This window comes from Oryzias melastigma, linkage group LG24 (assembly GCF_002922805.2).
Source record: "Oryzias melastigma strain HK-1 linkage group LG24, ASM292280v2, whole genome shotgun sequence".
Classification (NCBI taxonomy): domain Eukaryota; kingdom Metazoa; phylum Chordata; class Actinopteri; order Beloniformes; family Adrianichthyidae; genus Oryzias; species Oryzias melastigma.
In genome coordinates, this window is record NC_050535.1 from 20,382,501 (window position 1) to 20,401,511 (window position 19,011).

The window sequence follows — 19,011 nt, forward strand, 5'->3', positions numbered from 1 at the left end:
ACAGTTAGTATAATGCTTATATATTGGCTAAACTCTAAATTAGCCTAAAAAAAAATGGAAAAATGTCTAAATTAGCCAAAAACAGCTGGCATATTGCTAAATTAAAAGCTAATCAGGATTTTGGAGGAAGTTCTGTCCATGAAGATCTTCACTTCCTCGTCCAGCTGACATCCGGATCAGAACCATACGGCTGGACATTACCCAGATTGATGGATGTTTTTATGTAGCAGAGTGAAGATTTATGCTAGTGAGACACAGAGCTATCATAATCAGAGAGAGGGGGGGATCAGGGGCGGAGCTATCCAGCTCAGCTCCAAAAGCCACGCCCCCTCAGAAGAGATTTTGGAAACAGAGGCTTCAGATCAACATGAAAAATGGCTTTAAGACATTTAGGTTGTGGGATTTTATTCAAAAATTTCATAATCATAATTTGGGGTGTGCCAAAACATCAATAATTTGATTGCGATTGATTCTCGATGGGTTCTCACCAAGTATCAACTTTTTACTTTCATTTGAAGAGGCTGTAAGACGTTACATTCATCCTCCTTTAGTGAGATGTTCCTTTGGAGGTAGATAGGGGGCGTGTTTCAAGATTGGCTGTCTTGGCTTGGTGTCAATGCTCGTCATAGTATTACTGATTTCAGCAAAGCTGCACAAAAGTGTCAAATTGTTTTTGCCAAAGATAATACACAATTTGTTCATTTTGATTGTGTTCAAGCTCAAAAATAAATGGGGATTTATTTTCCTAAGAAATGTGTTCTATAGAATATAATTTATGATTTTTCCAATTATCGCAGTATTGCAATATTATCGATATCGTGAGCCACATATTGCATCGTGAGGTACCCAGTGATTCCCAGCCCTAATCATAGTTAAAACACAACTGGGAACGTTTTTATTCAAACAAACAAAAAGGCCAAATGTCTAAAATCTTGTCTTACTAGTTCTAGTTTCCAGAAGAAAAATTAGATCCACCATCCGCGACAGACAGAAGAGGAGATGATGCCTGGGCAGAGCCACAGGTGCCGGTTCCCACGCCACACCAAGGGGCGGGACAGACGGGTTGAAGGTGCTCCTCCAGATCTTAAAAAGGGAGCAGGCAGAGGTGGTGGTGGGAGGTGGAAATGGGGGGCAGGTTGGGGTCACCGAGCATGGGATCTCCACGCTTCTGCTTGAAAAGCGGGGTCAGCCCCTCTGCCTGTGGGGTGACGCGCATGTTTGCATTTGAAGAATACTAAGAATGTGAGATCCGGGCCCGACGTCTAATCCCATGCCTGATCCCAGTCTGCCGACCATTCAGCGGCCCCGGAGGGGTCCACACCTCCACGCTGTCGATGCTAGCTTTGATTGACTTATCGGCCTCCAGGGGAAGGCCGGGATTTCAAATGTTGATTGAGCTTTGACGGCCTTCGCACAAGCTGGTTTTGATACCACCAGGCATTCAATTAGGACCACGAGCACCTCCAGAACAGCCTGTGACTTGGCTTTATTTCGGATTCCCATGTCCCCGAGCGTTGACCTAATTGTCCACCTATGTGTTCTCAGCTCCTCCATCAGGAGTCTTTGACGCTCGCCTGATTTATTACCTTCTGATGGGACGTGAGGTCAGCGTGTAAATCGCCACATGTAATCTTCATTAATCTGTGCTGTCAATCCCAGCTTTTGGTTTCGCTCTGCCAGCGTCAAGTCACAACGAATACAAAGAAAAAGCAGCAGGAGGAGCGTCTCAAGAACTGAAAAAGAGAAAAAGGAAAGCAGAGAAACTAGCGTTCCTGACCTCCAAACTCTGAAACGAATATCAGATGTTTCAACTTCAAAACCTGCAGAACATCTGAGTCGAGGTTTGTAGAGGCGAGGGTTCCTTTTTACTGCTTTTGGGCAGCAGCTCGTCATACACAAGATGTAGATCTGACTTCTTTGGCCAAGCAGGAGAAACGAAATATAAATCTTAACCTGTCAGTTTGTTCAAGGATCAAAGACTTGCAAAAAATACACATTTCTGGCAATCACATCTGTGGAGAATCCTGCAGGTGAAGCCTTCCCTGGGTCGACTGGAGGAGAGCTGGGAGCTCTTCCCGCCAGAACTTGATGCCAAGAGACAGCACAGACATTTGGCCGGGTGGCACACGCCGGCTGTGCGCGCACGCACACGGCCCATTAGGCATGCTGCTGCTATGCCAACAGGGTCATTACCCATGCACTGCCAATGCAACAAACCCCTCCCCTCGCCGTGCTAATTAGCCAGCAGGATCCGAGGCAGCGCAACACGTAGGGCAGCAACACGCCGCACGCCTGTTCACACGCACGCCGGCTCCGGTTTCAAAACCATGGACACCACAAAACAAACAGAGATGGGACAGTAGACCCAGACGGAGAGGCTCGCTCTGATTCCCCCCTAAAAAACAAACCTAACCTCGTCAAAGTTTAACCGACGTGACGCTTTTAAACACAGGATATTTGGTGATTACTTCCTGCAGCATTAATTCGCTGCTATGGCGATGGGCATGCTTCAGAGCCATTAACAGTCTAATTACTGAAGCGCAGCGGCTGAGTTCCTCGCCGGACTGCAGCACCGCCTCCGACCGGGACCCATTAGCATTTCTAACAGGTTCAACACTATAGTGACAATTTAACTGTCCGTGTAATGACACGCTTTAACGGCCCCGCCGAGGGGCTCCTGACATGATGCAGACGCACGCTCCAGCGGCGAGCCACAACGGAAACACACATGACCAGAAGCGAAGGACGTTTATGTGGCAGAACGTGGACTGAGTTTGAACGTAGGGCTGGGGATTGAAACAATCTGATTCAGATTTTTTTCGATTGTTTCGATCCTCTCAATTCAATTCAGTTTTGAGTTTAGATATTTATACACATTTGTTTACAAAGATTAATAATCTACTACATGTTTTGAATCTATTAATATTAATTTGATCCAGTTCACATACTGTAAATGTATCAGTGAAATAATGAGATTGTTAATATCATCCAGTGTTACATGGATTCTCTAAAGGAGAAGTTCTAACTAAAATGTTCAGATCATTAACATTGGAAACATTGTTCTGCTTCTCCTGGAGGACGTTTCAGTTTGGACACTAGGTGGAGATCACACTATAGCATTACACCTTATTCAAGGAGAAGAAGAAAGAATGAGCAAAAAACTGTTGTTTTTAGAACACAAATGGTTACTTTAAAACATATTTTATTAAAAGACAATTCATGTCTGTGAGTTTATAAAGATGTTCATTTAGTCAGTAATGTATGTTTAGGTCAACCGAGCGTTAGCATTAGCCGTCCTATGGGAAATTCTATTGAACATTAGCCTTATGTGCTAAATCAATTTATATTTTTATGACTTGATTATTGATCTATTAAGCTTAAATGGATTCAATTCGATTTTATCCACCCAGCCATAGGACCATTGACTGTGAATGAGAACTGGACTAAGTTACTACTGATATTCATCTAAAAACACAAATTCACAATTTTCCTCAAAAAAAAAAAATAAAAAAAAAAATAAAAAAAAAGAAAAGCTAACCATAGCTTAAACCAGGGGTCTCAAACTGGTGGCCTGCTGACCATTTGCAGCCCCCAAGTTGATATTTTGCTCCCCTGCCTTTATATGGAAGTTCAATGCATACTAAGCAAAATCTTCTGCTTCGTTGACGGCAGCGTTATATTTGCTTTGTGATGTTTCAGCTTTATGTTTAAAACTTTACATTTGCTATTGTTGCTGGACCTGGTCGTCAGAAAAGTCCTTAGCAACAGTTGCTAGCATCTTTTGCTCCTGTCGTTTCACAGAGGATACTCATTGATATGAACAAGTGTTGAATAAACTAGTTCAGTAGACATAGACAATGGACCAAAGACAGGCAGTGGATCCAAAAACACACTTTTGGTACAAATGGAACCCCACACGGGCCAGCCTCAGCCAGACTCTGTCTTCAGTGGCTCCAAGGTAAATTTAGTTTAAGAACCCCGACTTAAATTTGTTAACCCTTTAACACCTGTCGCAAGCCACGATCTGTGACCTACCATAGTTCATCGTAATTTTATCCAATTTTAGTCAGAATCACCTGATTTCCACTAATTACATAAACACTTCAATAATGTAAAGTGCTACTTATCAGTGCAAAGCTGCTTCTCTCTGAGCTTGTGAAGGTTGTAAAAGGAAACCAGACGGCAGAACACCAAGTGTACCTTCAACAGAACACAAGTCCCAGTAAAGGCCGTTCTTTGGAACCATAATAACAAGAAGGCTTCAATAATGCATCAGCCGCGCACAATGCATGAGAAGTCATGTTTGGACTCAAACTAACCGGCCTCATCAGGCTGGACGGGTCCGATGTGGCTTCATATGTGAATGGGTTTGGGATCCAAGTCAAAGGAAATCTAGGATTTGAATGATTCAAGAACATTTGGAAGGGTCAGTAAGGAAGCTGAACATTTCAGAATCTGTGGATCTCTGATAAACTAAAATGCCGCTTTAACCTTTAGGTCTCATTAGACTGATCTGAAAAGAATACTTTTATATGAAGTTATAGCAGTTATCCCCCGTCTTTGAATAAGTGCTTAGACGTTGTGAAACCTTGGGTCAGTCGGGTTGTGAATTGGTTCTTAATGCAGCGTTCACACCGCATGTTGAAGGGGCCACCTCCAAGAAAAAGTAAAGGTAAAGACGCATGAACACGTGGTCCAGGTTTCCACGACCAAAACTAGCCTTCATGCGACGCACATTTTTTAAGTTTGTTTTGGGCACTACATACAAAACGTGCAACCACTGAATACGTGTTGAAAGCTGAACTTGTTGAACTTTGACCAATCAGGGACTCTGGTTTGGAAGGTAGGTTGTGTCTTTTTTTAATTCATGAAAGTGCCAACCGGCTGACAATTAGAGAATATAATGATCGTTGCCGTTTGTGTCTAGCCAAATCCTATCACACAAAGTCTTTCATCCATCAGAATAAAACTGAGAAGAGAAATTCCTGAACCAAGACTCACAACACTTGCACCGCTTTGACGTTTCACACCAAACTTTTTCCGCACATGCGCTAGAATAAAGGTAGCGATTCCAATGAACAGCGGCAATCAAGTGTGTCGCCTGATCAAAGACAGCTGACCACAATAACCATCACTGATAACACAGTGCAAGACTTTAACACACTAACATGAGAAGAAGGTTTTCTTCATTCCAGAAGACAAACTCAACAAGAAGCAAATTATTCTCTTAAAATTATGTTTTTATCTGAAAAAAAGACGTTTCAGCGAAAGAAAAAAAATGCAACATCAAGAGTGTACAGTGTTCCTTCAAGGACTGGGAATCACTGGGTACCTCACGAAACACGGCTCACAGTATCCATAATTTGGGATAATTGGTAAAAAATCATCTCTAACAAGTCATTTTTTAGCAAAATATTTCCCCATTCGTTTTTTAGCTTGAACACAATCATAATAAACAACTTGTGCTTTATTTTGTGCAACAAATGAGCACTTTTGGGTATACATTGCTGAAATCATTAATACTATGTCTCTGACAAGCATTGACACCAATTCAGTCTAAACAATAGTTAACAGCAGTGACACTACTTACTGCAAAAATGTTGTAAACAACAGAACAAGAATTACATAATTCAAGTAGCTGCCAGACATATTGGCGTACGGCATCTACCTCCAAAGGAACGTCTAGAAGGATGATAAATGTAACGTTTTACAGCCTCTTCAAATGAAAATAAACTTTACTTGATGAGAACCCATTGAGAATCAATCGCAGGAATAAATATCACGACATATTGCAATATCAATATTTTGGCACACCTCTAGTTCCCTCTTTTATCGCAGGAGTTCTGTTGTAAAAATAACTTCAAAGGAAAATAAGTCTAGTATTATAAAATAAAAATGGATTTTTATCAAAGATTTAGTTAAATTACGAAAAAGCTGAACACGTGAACAAGAGATAACATGAAGATTGATTGACAAGGACTACAGCCAATCAGAACCCAGAACAGTTTACTTTGAAAAACCACAATATAGTAATGATTAAAATTAAAATCCTTTCACTTGTAAATTGATTTACTTTCCGTTTTAAGATACTTTTTTTAAAGTAAATAGAAATAGAGCTTTTTAAATATACATTTCTTATTTATGCTTCATACTCAAAATAGGTTTGAATGTAAATATGAAAAATAGATATTTAATGAAACTGAACTTGTAAAGTGACCTGCCTCCCTGACAGGTTGTGGCGTTTAGACCGGCCCTCTTCCATGTCAGTCCTGTGGGGTGAGGATGTTCTCCTAATGAAACTAGATTATTTTTGGGGAACCAGGAGGCGCCAGCGCCTGCAGAACAAAGCTCCCGCTCGGCCTGCAGGAGTCTCCATGGCAGCCACGTTTCAACGGCGGCTTCAGGAACCATAAAGAGTTTTATCTGCGAGCGGCCATTCACAGCCCCGTGCATTAACTGCTATTGGCTGGATGAGAAAAATGTCTGGATTTCCATCCATTGTGGTGACAGGACGCGTTTCTGCTCTCAGAATTCAACTAGAGACCGCTGCCCTTCAGTCCCATCCAGGATGTCTGAAGGTTTTCCACTCGGACTGGAATCAGACGAGCAGCGGTCTGCATTTCAGAGCAGCTGCTGATGGGAAAAGCGGCGCTTCCTCCTGCTATCTAGGTAAGGAGGGCAGCACAAGAGGGACGGCTGGGCTTTTTGGCTCCAAATTTAGAAGAAGCGTCGCTGCAACAGCCCGAATCAGGAAAACAAGGTCAAAAAATTAGAGACGCTCCGCCGCCTCGTGTGCACTTCCAAACCGCTGCGCCGAGGAGGAGGAGGAGGAGGAGGCGGGGCCTGGAACTAAGTTGTTGTTTCCCGCAGGCCGAGGCTTCTGTGAAATCACAGAGTGAACACAACAAGGCGTTCTCAGAGGAAATCCCTGCTGCCGCGCGCGGCGCCGGCATCAACACGGATGGCTGCGGTGCGCGCTCAGATGGCAGGGATGGCTCAGGCTGCGCGGGGGGCGGCCGGGATCACACAGTCTGAGCCGCACAAGCCCTCTGCTGATGAGCAACACACTCCATGGACGCAGACAAACAGCAGAAAGGGGCTTTTCAGATCGCTTTTCCTCACATTTCTATGGATTTAGACAAACGCAGAACCTGTAAGCTCCATTTGAGAGGAGCAGCAGCACATGGAGAAGGATTACAAGTTTGGAGGAGACGCTTTTGTGTCCCCGCCACTCTACAACACATCGCAGCTCCAAGTTTATCAGCTCGTATCACAGGCAGACTGTGCATCGCAGCAAAAGTCCAGAGCTAAAAATAATTGTAATTAAAGCTGCAAGCAGAGTTGGATACCCACTCTGTGCAGCCCATGCTGGGAAACCCCATTTGTCCTGGCATAAATAAAAAAGAAAGTTTCTATTTTACCTTTCAAACAGGCACTTCCTATAAAATTGGATTCAAAACTATGGCTTATATAAATAAGATATCTCCATAGCAACCATAATACTTTTTTCAGGTCTCAGTCTGATAAACATGTGTAGCAATTTTCGCGCCTCTGTGACAAAGTCGGTTTGTAAGCTGTCCATAGCAACCAGGTGTTTACGCTTCATTCGCCCTCTTTGTGAGATAGTATGCATCCTGTGGATGTCATCAGCTGTGGCTTCCTGCTCACATTAACCCTGTAACACCAGAGTTTCAGCGCCAAAGTTGATATTTTTCGACTACCGCATCTAATTCCAGTGGATTCTGAAGCGGAGAAGAGCAGCTTTGCACCGATATGCAACACTTCACAGCAGTGAAAAGTTTTACACAATCAAACGGCTTTGTGACACTTCGATTCCCATTGATAAAAGAAACGAAGATTTTCAATTTGTCAAAATACGTAAATATAACAAACAAGTGAAGTGAATACTCTATCGGGGCAAGTATTTTAACAATTTCCAAAACAAAAAAAAAAAAAAAAAAAAAAATCAGCTTCACTCTTATGGTACTAGACAAGGGCAGACATTCCACCTTCCTATCCAGAAGTCACAAGTTACCTTTTTTTTGTTACTATGGCAACAAATGTTTAAATGAGTCTGAGTTCTTGATAGAAAGATTTAATAAAATATAACCTGAAAAACAATTTGAGATTTGATTTATTGGCTATTTATGGCTGATACTTTAAAGTCAGAATGATGCAGCAGTCTCATGTTCAGTCCTCTTGTCTTGCATAAACCTTGGGAAAAAGTCATTTATCTAAGTGAACCACAAGTATCCTTGGTCTATAATAGGGCTGAAAATCACTGGGCACCTGATGATACGATGAAAGATCTATACTTGATGAAAACCCATCGAGAATCAATCGCAGGACTAAATATCGCAATTATTATTTTAATAGTCGACTAATCACCAATTAAATTTTCTGATTAGTCGACTAATTGGGTCATGCCCAAACTGGATGTAAAGAACACAACCATCATTAGCTTTAAACTAACTAAAAATAGAGATATATAGCATTACCTGTGATAATACTAGTGTGAATACTATAAACTGAATTTAGCCGCTGAAGATGATGAAATTGATAGCTGATAACACTGAAGCTAATAGCTAGCTAAAATATTAGTTTAATGCTAAATTTAAGGGGCAGCTGTGGTGGAGTGGTAGGGCGGTCAACTCCTGATCGGAGGATTGGGGGATTGATGCCCGCCCATGTGTCGAAGTGTCCTTGGGCAAGACACTGAACCCTGAATTGCCTCTGGTGGGAGGTTGGCGCCAGTGTTCAGCAGTGGAGCCACCACCAGTGTGTGAATGTGTGTGTGAATGGGTGAATCGGTCTGTGACTGTGAAGCGCTTTGGGCCTTTGAAGGAGGGTAGAAAGCGCTATACAAGTATACGCCATTTACCAAATTTGCCTAATATAATTGAAAAAAAGCCTTAGTTAACCAAAACAGCTAGTATGCAGCTGGAATATAAGCTTAACTCCAAAATAGCCTAAAAAACTTTAATAAATGCCAAAATAGTCCAAAAAGCTAGCAGAATGTCAATATAACTTTCAACTTTACTACACTCCAATTCCATATAACATAAAGAAACGACTAATTGACTATTAAATTAGTCATCAACTATTTTAATAGCTGATTGACTAATTGTGGCGGCCCTAATCGCAATAGATATTTTGACACACCACTAGTCTATACCAGGTGGGCAAACGTTCTTACTCCACAAAGGGTTCTAAAAGCTGACAGAAGGGCCAGACCAGGAGCAGATTTGTGGCGTTTTGGCAATTCACCTCATTAAAAAATGTATAATGATAACATGGGGATATGGACAAAAACATGCCTTTATTCTGATTGTAAAGGACTTTAAAACAGAACATTCTGGAGTTTTTACATCAAACCTGCGGCTTTTGTTCTCATTTTAGTGCCATTATAACCAATGGTTTGATGGAAAAACGTTCAATAACTGTCCGACTTGAAAATCAGACATGAATATTGGGAAAACGACAAATCTTCAAACACTACATGACTGCAGAATAACTTCCTACACCTAAACAAAGGTGAATTTACTTGTAGTGCGCCATCTATGGGGAGACACCTGAACCACAAGGAGGAGTCGTACCAGAGACTCTAAAAATGGGACTCTGGTGGACACTCAGCATTAAGGGGTTGGATGGTTGGGGCTGCAGCTCACTGCTCCCCGGGGGAGGGGTCAAATGTTGAGAACAAACTCCACCCATCGAGGTACATGACTACTAATGAGGCCGTAAACTTGAAATGTTTCAGTTTAGTCTGAAGAAATATTCAGTTAAACCTCCTACACAACATGCTCTACAGTAAACTTGCTGTACTTACACTCTAGTATTCTTCATCAAGTGACCTTGAATTGTAGTACTTTTTACTAAAAGAATAGACGCCATTATTTCATCTGGTCATTCAGAGGCTAAAATGTGAGAAGAAAGTTCTGTTCTGTGAATTCATTTGAACCATCTCCGTGTTCATGGTTGCATAATCAATGGGAGCTGAAGCACAGGTGGTTTTCCACCCGGCAGCACTGGGACCTGAAGAGGAGCGATGGTGGGGGGGGACTCACGGGGAGAGGGAGGATAATTGTTTACGAAAAGGGCTGTGAGGACGTCTCCTAGCAACAGCTCCTCCAAGCTCCGTATCAGGTGTGGCTCGCCATGGCAGCCCGCCTGGCTCTTGAATGTGTGCATCCACAACAAACCGCGGTCCTAGACGAGAAGAAACTTCTGCCCCGTGTCCCGGTTCTCCTACCAGGGTCTCCCCTCAGACGCTCTAATGTTCTGCTCAAAGTGAGGAGCAGGATTCTGCAGGTACCCCTCCGGACCTGCAGCCCTCCTGCTCCTGGATGGGGTTCCTCCTCGCAGGCCGACCGCAAGCATCCTGTTACCAGTGGAGGGAAAATGGAGGCCGATCCATTTCCCGATTCCAGAGACGATACAGTTACAAACCCGCCCAACACCGCGCCAAAGGAGGCACGGGGAACGGCAAAGAAACTCCAATCAGAACTTTCGTTAGTGACCAGACGGGAGGAAGATGCATTTTTACCTTACTCCGGACGCACTTCAGTGCTGGAGAAGCAAACTCACCGATGAACCATGAGGCCCGAACCCGGTCGGACGCCACACCTCGTCCTTTAGGGCTGGATATTGATAATTTCCAAAATCGATTCGATTCACGATTTATTTTTTATTCTTTTAATCCATTCAATTCAACTTTAATTTTCACATTTAGACACATTTGTTTAGAAATACATTAATAATCTACTAAATGTTTTGAATATATCAATCTGATCCAGTTGACATACTGTAAATGTATCAGTGAAATAATGAGATTGTTAATATCATCCAGTGTTACATGGATTCTCTAAAGGAGAAGTTCTAACTAAAATGTTCAGATCATTAACATTGGAAACATTGTTCTGCTTCTCCTGGAGGACGTTTCAGTTTGGACACTAGGTGGTGATCATGCTTTAGAAGTACACCTTATTCAAGAAGAAGAAGAAAGTATGAGCAAAAAACTGTGCTTGGTTACTTTAAAAAATATTTCCTTAAAAGAGTTTAGAAAATTCATGTGTGTGAGTTTATAAAGATGTTCATTTAGTCAGTAATGAATGTTTAGGTCGACCAAGCGTTAGCATTAGCCGTACTATGGGAAATTCCGTGAAACATTACCATCAAGCTAGCAGACTTTAGCCTTCTGTGCTAAATCGATTTAAATTTTTATGAATCGATTGGTGATCTATTAATCTTAAATCAACTTTCTTTAACTGTTCCATTCCCATATATGACAGACTTGATGTTGCATAATTCCAGCTGGGCATAACTGTGTCTTTGTTTGTTTTCTATTTTCTAATGAATTCTTTTCACGAGTTTGAAATATTTGTGTGTTTTGTCCTATACTTTTTACAATCCATACTTGAAATAAACCAATTAATCAATACAGCTGTGACTACTCTGGGTAAGATCTGTCTGGTAATTAAGTCAAACGTAAAATCAAAATTTTCTCCCAACACTGAACCAACAATGCTTAAATTTAATCATTTGAACTCCTGCTAAGGCAAAAATTAAACTATATTAGACACTTATTCCATTTAAAATTGATCAGATTGAATAGAAATACGTTTAAACTGCTTTACTTTGTGCATTTTTCAACGGTTTTCCTTCATTTTCGTGTTGTCTGGTTGTAGATTTGGTCCCTTTTAGGCCTGAATAGTTTGGATTCGACTCGGTTCAAGTCTCTGCGCCGCCGGCGGGTCAAACCAATGAAAACAGAGTTTGTTTGTGAGCTCCTAAAGGAAGCGGCAGCAGCCTTTCTGCTGCTGCTGAAGGGCTTCCCTCAGCCCGTCCAGGCCCAGCTGTCCAGATGACAGCCAACAGCACACTGCATCTTTGTCTCCTCAGCAGCACCGCCACCGCCGCCGCCAACAACCCCAGCAGGCGCGCCAAGACATCTGGCACCGCCAAACTACAGCGCTATCAGCCGGGCCGCTGAACCCCCTCCTCACCTCCACCTACAGGTGTGTCGGAGAACCCAACCCAAGCGCCTGCAGGTTTATTTCCTGCAGAGTCGGCACTCTGGGCTGTCACGCCATCATCTCCACTTCAGTAAAAGACGTTTCTAAAAACGCATTTTGATGATCATTTCACAGGAGAAGATGGCGACCTTCTGACAACAGTGATCATGATTGTGGGTTCTGTAGATCATAAGAACCGAGGAACATTTGAGCCAATCGGGCGGGACATAAATCAGAACTCCAATCCGATTTAAACTCTCAGCTGTAACACGACATGGTTCATAACTGAGGAGCTAACCTCGAGTGACCTGGCTGAAGAGGACGGAGCCGGACAGATACGTCTGATCCAGTTTCTCCATTTACTCCACTTTGGCTGCGTTTACATCGTCATAATTGTGTGAATGCTTAGTGCTTTTGGTATTCATAAACTTTATAGTTTTAAGTAAATTAGCAACAAGCCTTTAAATAGATTCATTGACCTTGTTTTAATCTTTTAAAGTGATTAAGAACATTTTTGGCTAATTTTTCATCTACTGGAGTTTTTTAGGCTGATTTAGAGTTTAGCTTCTATTTTAGCAAAATGATAACATTACTTTGGAGTTTAGCTAGTATCAAAGCAATGTGTTAGCTTTTTGTGCTGCTTATAGCATCTACTGAGGCTTTTTAAGCTAAGATGGAGTTTAGCTAGTATGCTAACGTTTCTGGCTAATGTGTTACACACTAAAGTTTTTATAGGCTAATTAAGAGTTTAGCTTCTATTTTAGAAACATGCTAACTTTTTTGACTAGTTTAGTTTACTGCGGAATTTTAGGCTATTTGGGAGTTTAGCTAGTATTTAAGCAATAGGCTAGCTTTTTGGGGGCTAGTTTGGAGTTTAGTTCATATTTAAACACACAAAATACTTTTGCAAAATTGGCATGTATACAGGATTTTTAAGCAATTTTAAGTGCTCAGGACGTTCAAGAAATTAATGCTATTATTACTAGTTATACATTTTTCGCAATTTTTACAATTTTTCTAATTCTTAAGCACTTTCTGTAAAGTATCCAAGTTTGGTATCAAAACATTCAGCATGTTCAAAACAATCATCCTTGGACTTTTGTTATTTATACCTTTAACGCGTTTCAACATTTTTTGCAATTTACAAAATTTTTCCAATCTTTGAGCACTTTGAAATCTATGCAATATTGGTATTAAAACGTTCGGCACGTTGAGGAAATTCATACCATTATTTTTGGTATTTATAAATTTTACGGAATTTTTGACAATTTTTTTAGATTTTTTAAAGAAATTTTTCAAATTCTTGTGCACTTTCTGCAAATTATGTAATTTTGGCATCAAAACGTTCAGCACATTCAGGACATTATGAGCAATTAAAGTTAGTTGCTTCTGGCCTCAACATCCATTCAGCAAAAGCATTTCCACTAGCATCATCACAGGTAATGCAACTGTTCCAGTTTAATCTGGATTAGGGTCATTTAATGGTGAAAACTCACCTAAGGCTTAAGGCAAAACCAAAAACATGACTAGTTAAATTGCAATCCAAAGACACAAACCAAAGAGACAAAAGCCACATGAACACAGTTTGTCTCAAAGAGCTCAGTGTGAATCCAGACTGAACCAACAGCACCGAATCACTGCTGATGGACAGACACGAGGGTCATGAAGGGAGCCTGATGTGGTTCTAAGGTCCGTCACAGATTCACCGTGGGTTCTGTCAGCCAGACTTGAATTAGAGAAACAGATTTATGGTGAAGCTGATGTAACCTGAGGACGAGCATCTGATGCTGCGTACACACCGGGCATGTGTGGCACTTTGACAAATCATCTGAACGTGGGTTTTTGTCCACACAGGACTGTACCAACAGCTGGAAGATTGGTCCAAAAATGTCCATGCGGTGTAAATCTTGTGAATCTTACTCCAGTTTTTTTTTTTTACTTTCTCATTTCTATTCTGATCTGTGAAAGACTTAGCGTCAGAACTCCAGGTATAATAGGACGGCAAACATGAAGAGTTTTGGACGCGAAGGCCTGAAACACACGTATAGTTTTCAAAGTGTTCGCTCTATCGGGCTTTTCCGAGCGCAGTGTGAACGCAGCATAAGAGGTTTCATTACTTCTCCTGTGATTCTAATCAGAGGAACTTTAGATTCTATTACTGACGTGACTAAGACATCAGACGGAAACAGAAACCTTCTATTCAAATACATTTTATTTATATAGCCCAGAGGTTGGCAAGCTTTAACAGTAAAAAAGCCATTGGAGCTCGTTTCCTACTGATCAAAACCTAGAAAGAGTCTTACTTTAGCCTTTAAGAAATTTGGATTAGCATTCATGACCTTCTTTTATTAAATAATAAATATGAATTATGTCTATATTTTATGACTGACAGTTATAAAATATAGACAGTAGCTGGTTGCTAAACTAAACTAAGTTAACCCTAGACCCTCCGTCTCGGTGAGGAAAAACTACTGTTAATTGAGGAGCTAATTGGGTCAAAAACTAAAATTAGAGGCATCGCTCAATAAAACGACTATAGAGACGGAGCTAAAGAAGCATCACTCAGCCGGTCTTTGATTGTTTGGGTTTTTTGGGCGGTGTTATCACTGAGACAACAGTCGGGTTAGTTACTGCACCGTCCTCAGCGAGTCAGTGATGAGCGGATGGGTTTAGGAGGAGGAAATACTCCAGAATTCTCAGACTTTGTATCACTTTTGATTGAAATTCCCGATCAGACCCATTCCTGACCCAACAGATGTTCCTCCAGAACTGGATGAAGGTGCAGATGTTCTGACAGGAGCCTCACCCCCCCTCCAGCAGCGGGAGAGGGGGGGTCACTCACTCATCCATCACTTTAATGGAGAGCTCTGCCCACACCTGCAAGCAGCCAAAGTGTGTCTGTTCACACCTGTTCTGCTGGGGGGTGGGATGGGGGGGCATGAACTCACCGGCCAGGCGAACTGGAAGGGGATGAGGATCCGGCCCGCCTCGTCGCCTCTCTGACTCCTGGAGCTCCGAAAAGAAAGCATATTTCCACCGAGCACGGGGGTAGATCCGGCCCCGAAGGTGCAGGCCCCGCTGGGGGCCGCCTCCACCTGGTACTCCTTCAGGCACACTCGGAAGTAGGTGTCGCACTCGTCGCGCGTGCAGCGCAGGTCCTGGGGGCCCCGCGGCCCGTCGCAGCACTCCCCGTCCGCCAGCTCGCCGTTCACGTTCTCCACGGACTCGAGCTGCAGCTCGAAGAAGCCGGTGGACTCGGACACCTGCGGACACGTCACAGCGGTCAGGCGGCGGGAGAGGGGGCGCACGCGCGCAACTTCCAACTACTAGTTGACAGCTTTTTTTGCGGGGCCAATTAAGCCTCCTGCATTCCCGATTGCGTCAATTATCGATCGCCGCCCACGCCCACCAACTTTCACGGCTACGGCGCGTGCGCAGAACGAGCGGCTGCTCTTACCTGCGTCCATGAGGAGAGGAGCGGGCACACTATGAGGAGGAGAGTCCGAATCCCGCTGCGATTCCACATGCCTCCGATTAATTAAGTGACATGGGGAGGGGGGGAGGGAGGGAGGGAGAAGAAGAGCCGAACAGCCGCGGGACCGGCCACCGAACCCCCCCGTCACCCTGACATGCGGGGAGGCAGAAGGGAGGAAAGGGGATTTAAAAAAAAAAAAAAAAATACACAAACAACCACCAGCTGCAGCCCCGCGCGAGGATGTTCACGTGCGCGTCCGGGTTTCAGCGAGGCATTCCAGGCGCGCGGGATGCAGCGAACGGGCGGGCGAGCGAGCGAGCGTGCGGGGGTTTGCGGCGCAGTGATCCACGCGCGGGAGCGTCCCTCCGTCAAATCTCTCCACACAGTAACTGAGGCGTTCAGGAGCCTCAGCCTGAAGACAGGACGTCCGCGTGACTGACAGCTCCCGCAGCCACTCACGAGCCCGCCTGCGGGCAGACTGCGAGCCAACCGCCATCGAGGAGGCGGACTGTAGTGGAATACCCCCACCCCACCCCCTCCTCCACAATAACCAAAAACTTCAACCTTTTCTTTACATCCGATTCTCTAATTCCACCTTAAAGCACCAAAAAAATCCATCAACCTGAAATCATAATTTATCCCCCATTGTCCTGGAAACTGTTTTCTTTCCCCCTCAAGAACCCATTTAATCTGAGATTTTCCTTTCTGTGATGGGGGGTCATTTTCTAATCAAACAGGTTCGGTTTCGTTTGGACCACATGAGTCGGACTTCCAGAGGATTCCAGGTGAAGCTGCTCCAAAGGGGCTGCTGGGTTTGCTGCAGTTTGAAGCGCCCTCTACTGTCCTGGAGCAGTAATGAACAGACGGTTCCTGCAGACCCAAAGCTCTGCTTAGAGCTCACATCCATCCTCTGGTCGAACCTCACCTGCCGCAGGTGTGCTGGGCAGTATGGAGCAATATTATTTGAAACCCAAATAAAACAAATTAAAAAAATATTGGTGTTTGGCCAAAAAAAGTAGAATGTCCGAAACTTTTGCTATTCTAAAATAAAGTTAATTATTTTCAGCTTTAAATGTTCTATTGTTTTAGGTTTCAAAACTTTTTTTCACTTTCAACTCCTTTCATTTTTGAATCTGAAAATTTAATTTTAAAAATTTTGGCCTTGTGGCACGATGGGGCGAGGCTAACACATAAATATGGATCACTATATAGATCACTTTAGCAAATAAAGCTAAAGTCTGCGAGCTTGATGCTAACGTTTAATGGAAATTCCCATAGAACGGCTAATGCTAACGCTCGGTTGACCTAAACATACATTGCTGACTAAATGAACATCTTTATAAACTCACAGACATGAATATTCCAAACTCTTTTAAGGAAATATTTTTAAAGTAACCATTTGTGGTATAAAACATCAGTTTTTTGTTCATATTTTCTCCATCCATCCATCCATCCATCCATCTTCTTGACCGCTTCTTCCCTGTCAGGGTCGCGGGGGTGCCGGAGCCTATCCCGGCTACTGATGGGCGAAGGCGGGGTACACCCTGGACAGGTCACCAGTCTGTCGCAGGGCCTCAATCACACACACATTCACTCTCACATTCACACCTAGGGGCAATTTCAGAGTCACCAATTAACCCATGTAGCATATTTTTGGACGGTGGGAGGAAGCTGGAGTCCCCGGTGAAAACCCACGCATGCACGGGGAGAACATGCAAACTCCACACAGAAAGGTCCCAGCCGGGAGTCGAACCGGGGCCTTCTCGCTGTGAGGCAAGAGCGCTAACCACTGCGCCACCGTGCAGCCCTCATATTTTCTCCTTCCTCTGGAATAAGGTGTACTCCTATAGCATGATCTCCACCTAGTGTCCAAACTGAAACGTCCTCCAGGAGAAGCAGAACAATGTTTACATTGTTAATGATCTGAACATTTTAGTTAGAACTTCTCCTTTAGAGAATCCATGTAACACTGGATGATATTAACAATCTCATTATTTCACTGATACATTTACAGTATGTGAACTGGATCAGATTAATATAAATAGATTCAAATCATAAAATAGATTATTAATGTATTTCTAAACAAATGTGTATAGATTTGTAAACTCAAAATTGAATTGAATCGAATTCAACCGTTTCTGGAAATTATAATACCAATCCCTTGTAATTTTTCTGAGTCAGTGACTGCACTGGGACTGAAGTTACCACCCTCATTGATTATGATGGGTCCTTCGTGTTAGCCACACCCCAACGCGCCACAACGGGGCCAAAAGTTTTGAAACTGAAATTTTCAGATTTAAAAACGGAAAAAAAAAGATTTGAAATTGAAATTTTGAGTTTTGAAACCTGAAAAACAAAGCATTTGAAGCTAAAAATACTTATGTTTATTTTAGAATTGCAAAAAGTTTTGGACATTTTACTTTTTTTGGCCAAACACCAATATTTTATCCATTTTTTTTAATTTAGGTTTTAAATAATATTGGCCCTAATTTAGCTCCATAGACGTTCCCCAGAGCCTTTTGTGGTATTTTCTCTACAGTCTGACCAATCTAGTAGAGACTATCAACCCAAAAGATGATGTGTAGAAAAAAATAAATAACTGCAGGCAAAATGTTGTAAAGTTACTGTTTCTAATTCACTTTTTAGGCCACAGTTTCCATCAGAAAAGTCAACAATAGCTTCAAAAATTCTAAACAAAAAAAAATTGGTTCAGTTTTTCAAAAGAACGTCATTGGTCCATCGGATCCATACTCACTTCTTTATGTCTGGAACCTCTAATGATGAGTATCAACTTTTCACATCGCTAAGTTAAAATACATTGTAGAATTCTCCTTAGCAACCAGTGTCTGATCTTTATATGCCCACACTGCTAATGCAGATTTAGATGTGTTCTGTCTGCCTCAGGCTTTGTTTGGAAGGGATTTCATGTCATTTGTACTGAAAATGTTTAAGTCATAAAGGTCTGTGTTTCAGAAGTGTGTTAAAGAGAATCTTCTTGTCTTTTTCTGCATTATTTTTACAATTTCAAGTCCACAGGCTCTAAGATAAGTGTTTTCTAGATTTGATTAGTTTTTGATCAGTTGAAAGGAGAGATGGAGGATAGATTGTGATCTTGATTATTTACTGGAACGGATATAAAAAGCGTAAAAAATTAAGAAAACTGGTGATTACGGGAAAAACTACAGAGGGTGACATGAGGTGGAAAGGTTCACCCCAAATTTAAAAAGGCCAAATGTTGATATTTATCATCAAGCTACGAACTTAAACTGATCAATCAGTCTGTCGTCTGTACGTATATCGTTCTATCAGTCTGGCCATCCATTCATCCATCCATCATACATCATCTATCAATTCAGTAATACATTCATCATCCATTCATCCATCCACCCATCCGTCCATCCATCCATTCATTAAACAATCCATTCATCATCCACCCACCCATTCGTAAAAAAATTCAACCATCCATCCATAAAAATAATCCATCCATCATTCATCGTTTCGTCCAACCATCCATCCATCCGT

General features: G+C 42.4%; 1 protein-coding gene across 2 annotated transcripts in view; it reads right to left on the bottom strand.

The window, feature by feature from the left end:
* Positions 1-16,160, bottom strand: part of jag2b (jagged canonical Notch ligand 2b) — a 55,689-nt gene extending 39,529 nt beyond the window's left edge. For both annotated transcript variants that reach the window (XM_024291296.2, XM_024291295.2), the window contains exons 1-2: positions 15,472-16,160; positions 14,963-15,277 (exon numbers count right to left, since the gene is read on the bottom strand). In XM_024291296.2, the coding sequence (XP_024147064.1) occupies positions 14,963-15,277; positions 15,472-15,540 (384 nt within the window). In that variant the 5' untranslated portion in view covers positions 15,541-16,160. The remainder of the gene's footprint in view (positions 1-14,962; positions 15,278-15,471) is intronic.
* Between the last annotated feature and the right edge of the window lie 2,851 nt (positions 16,161-19,011).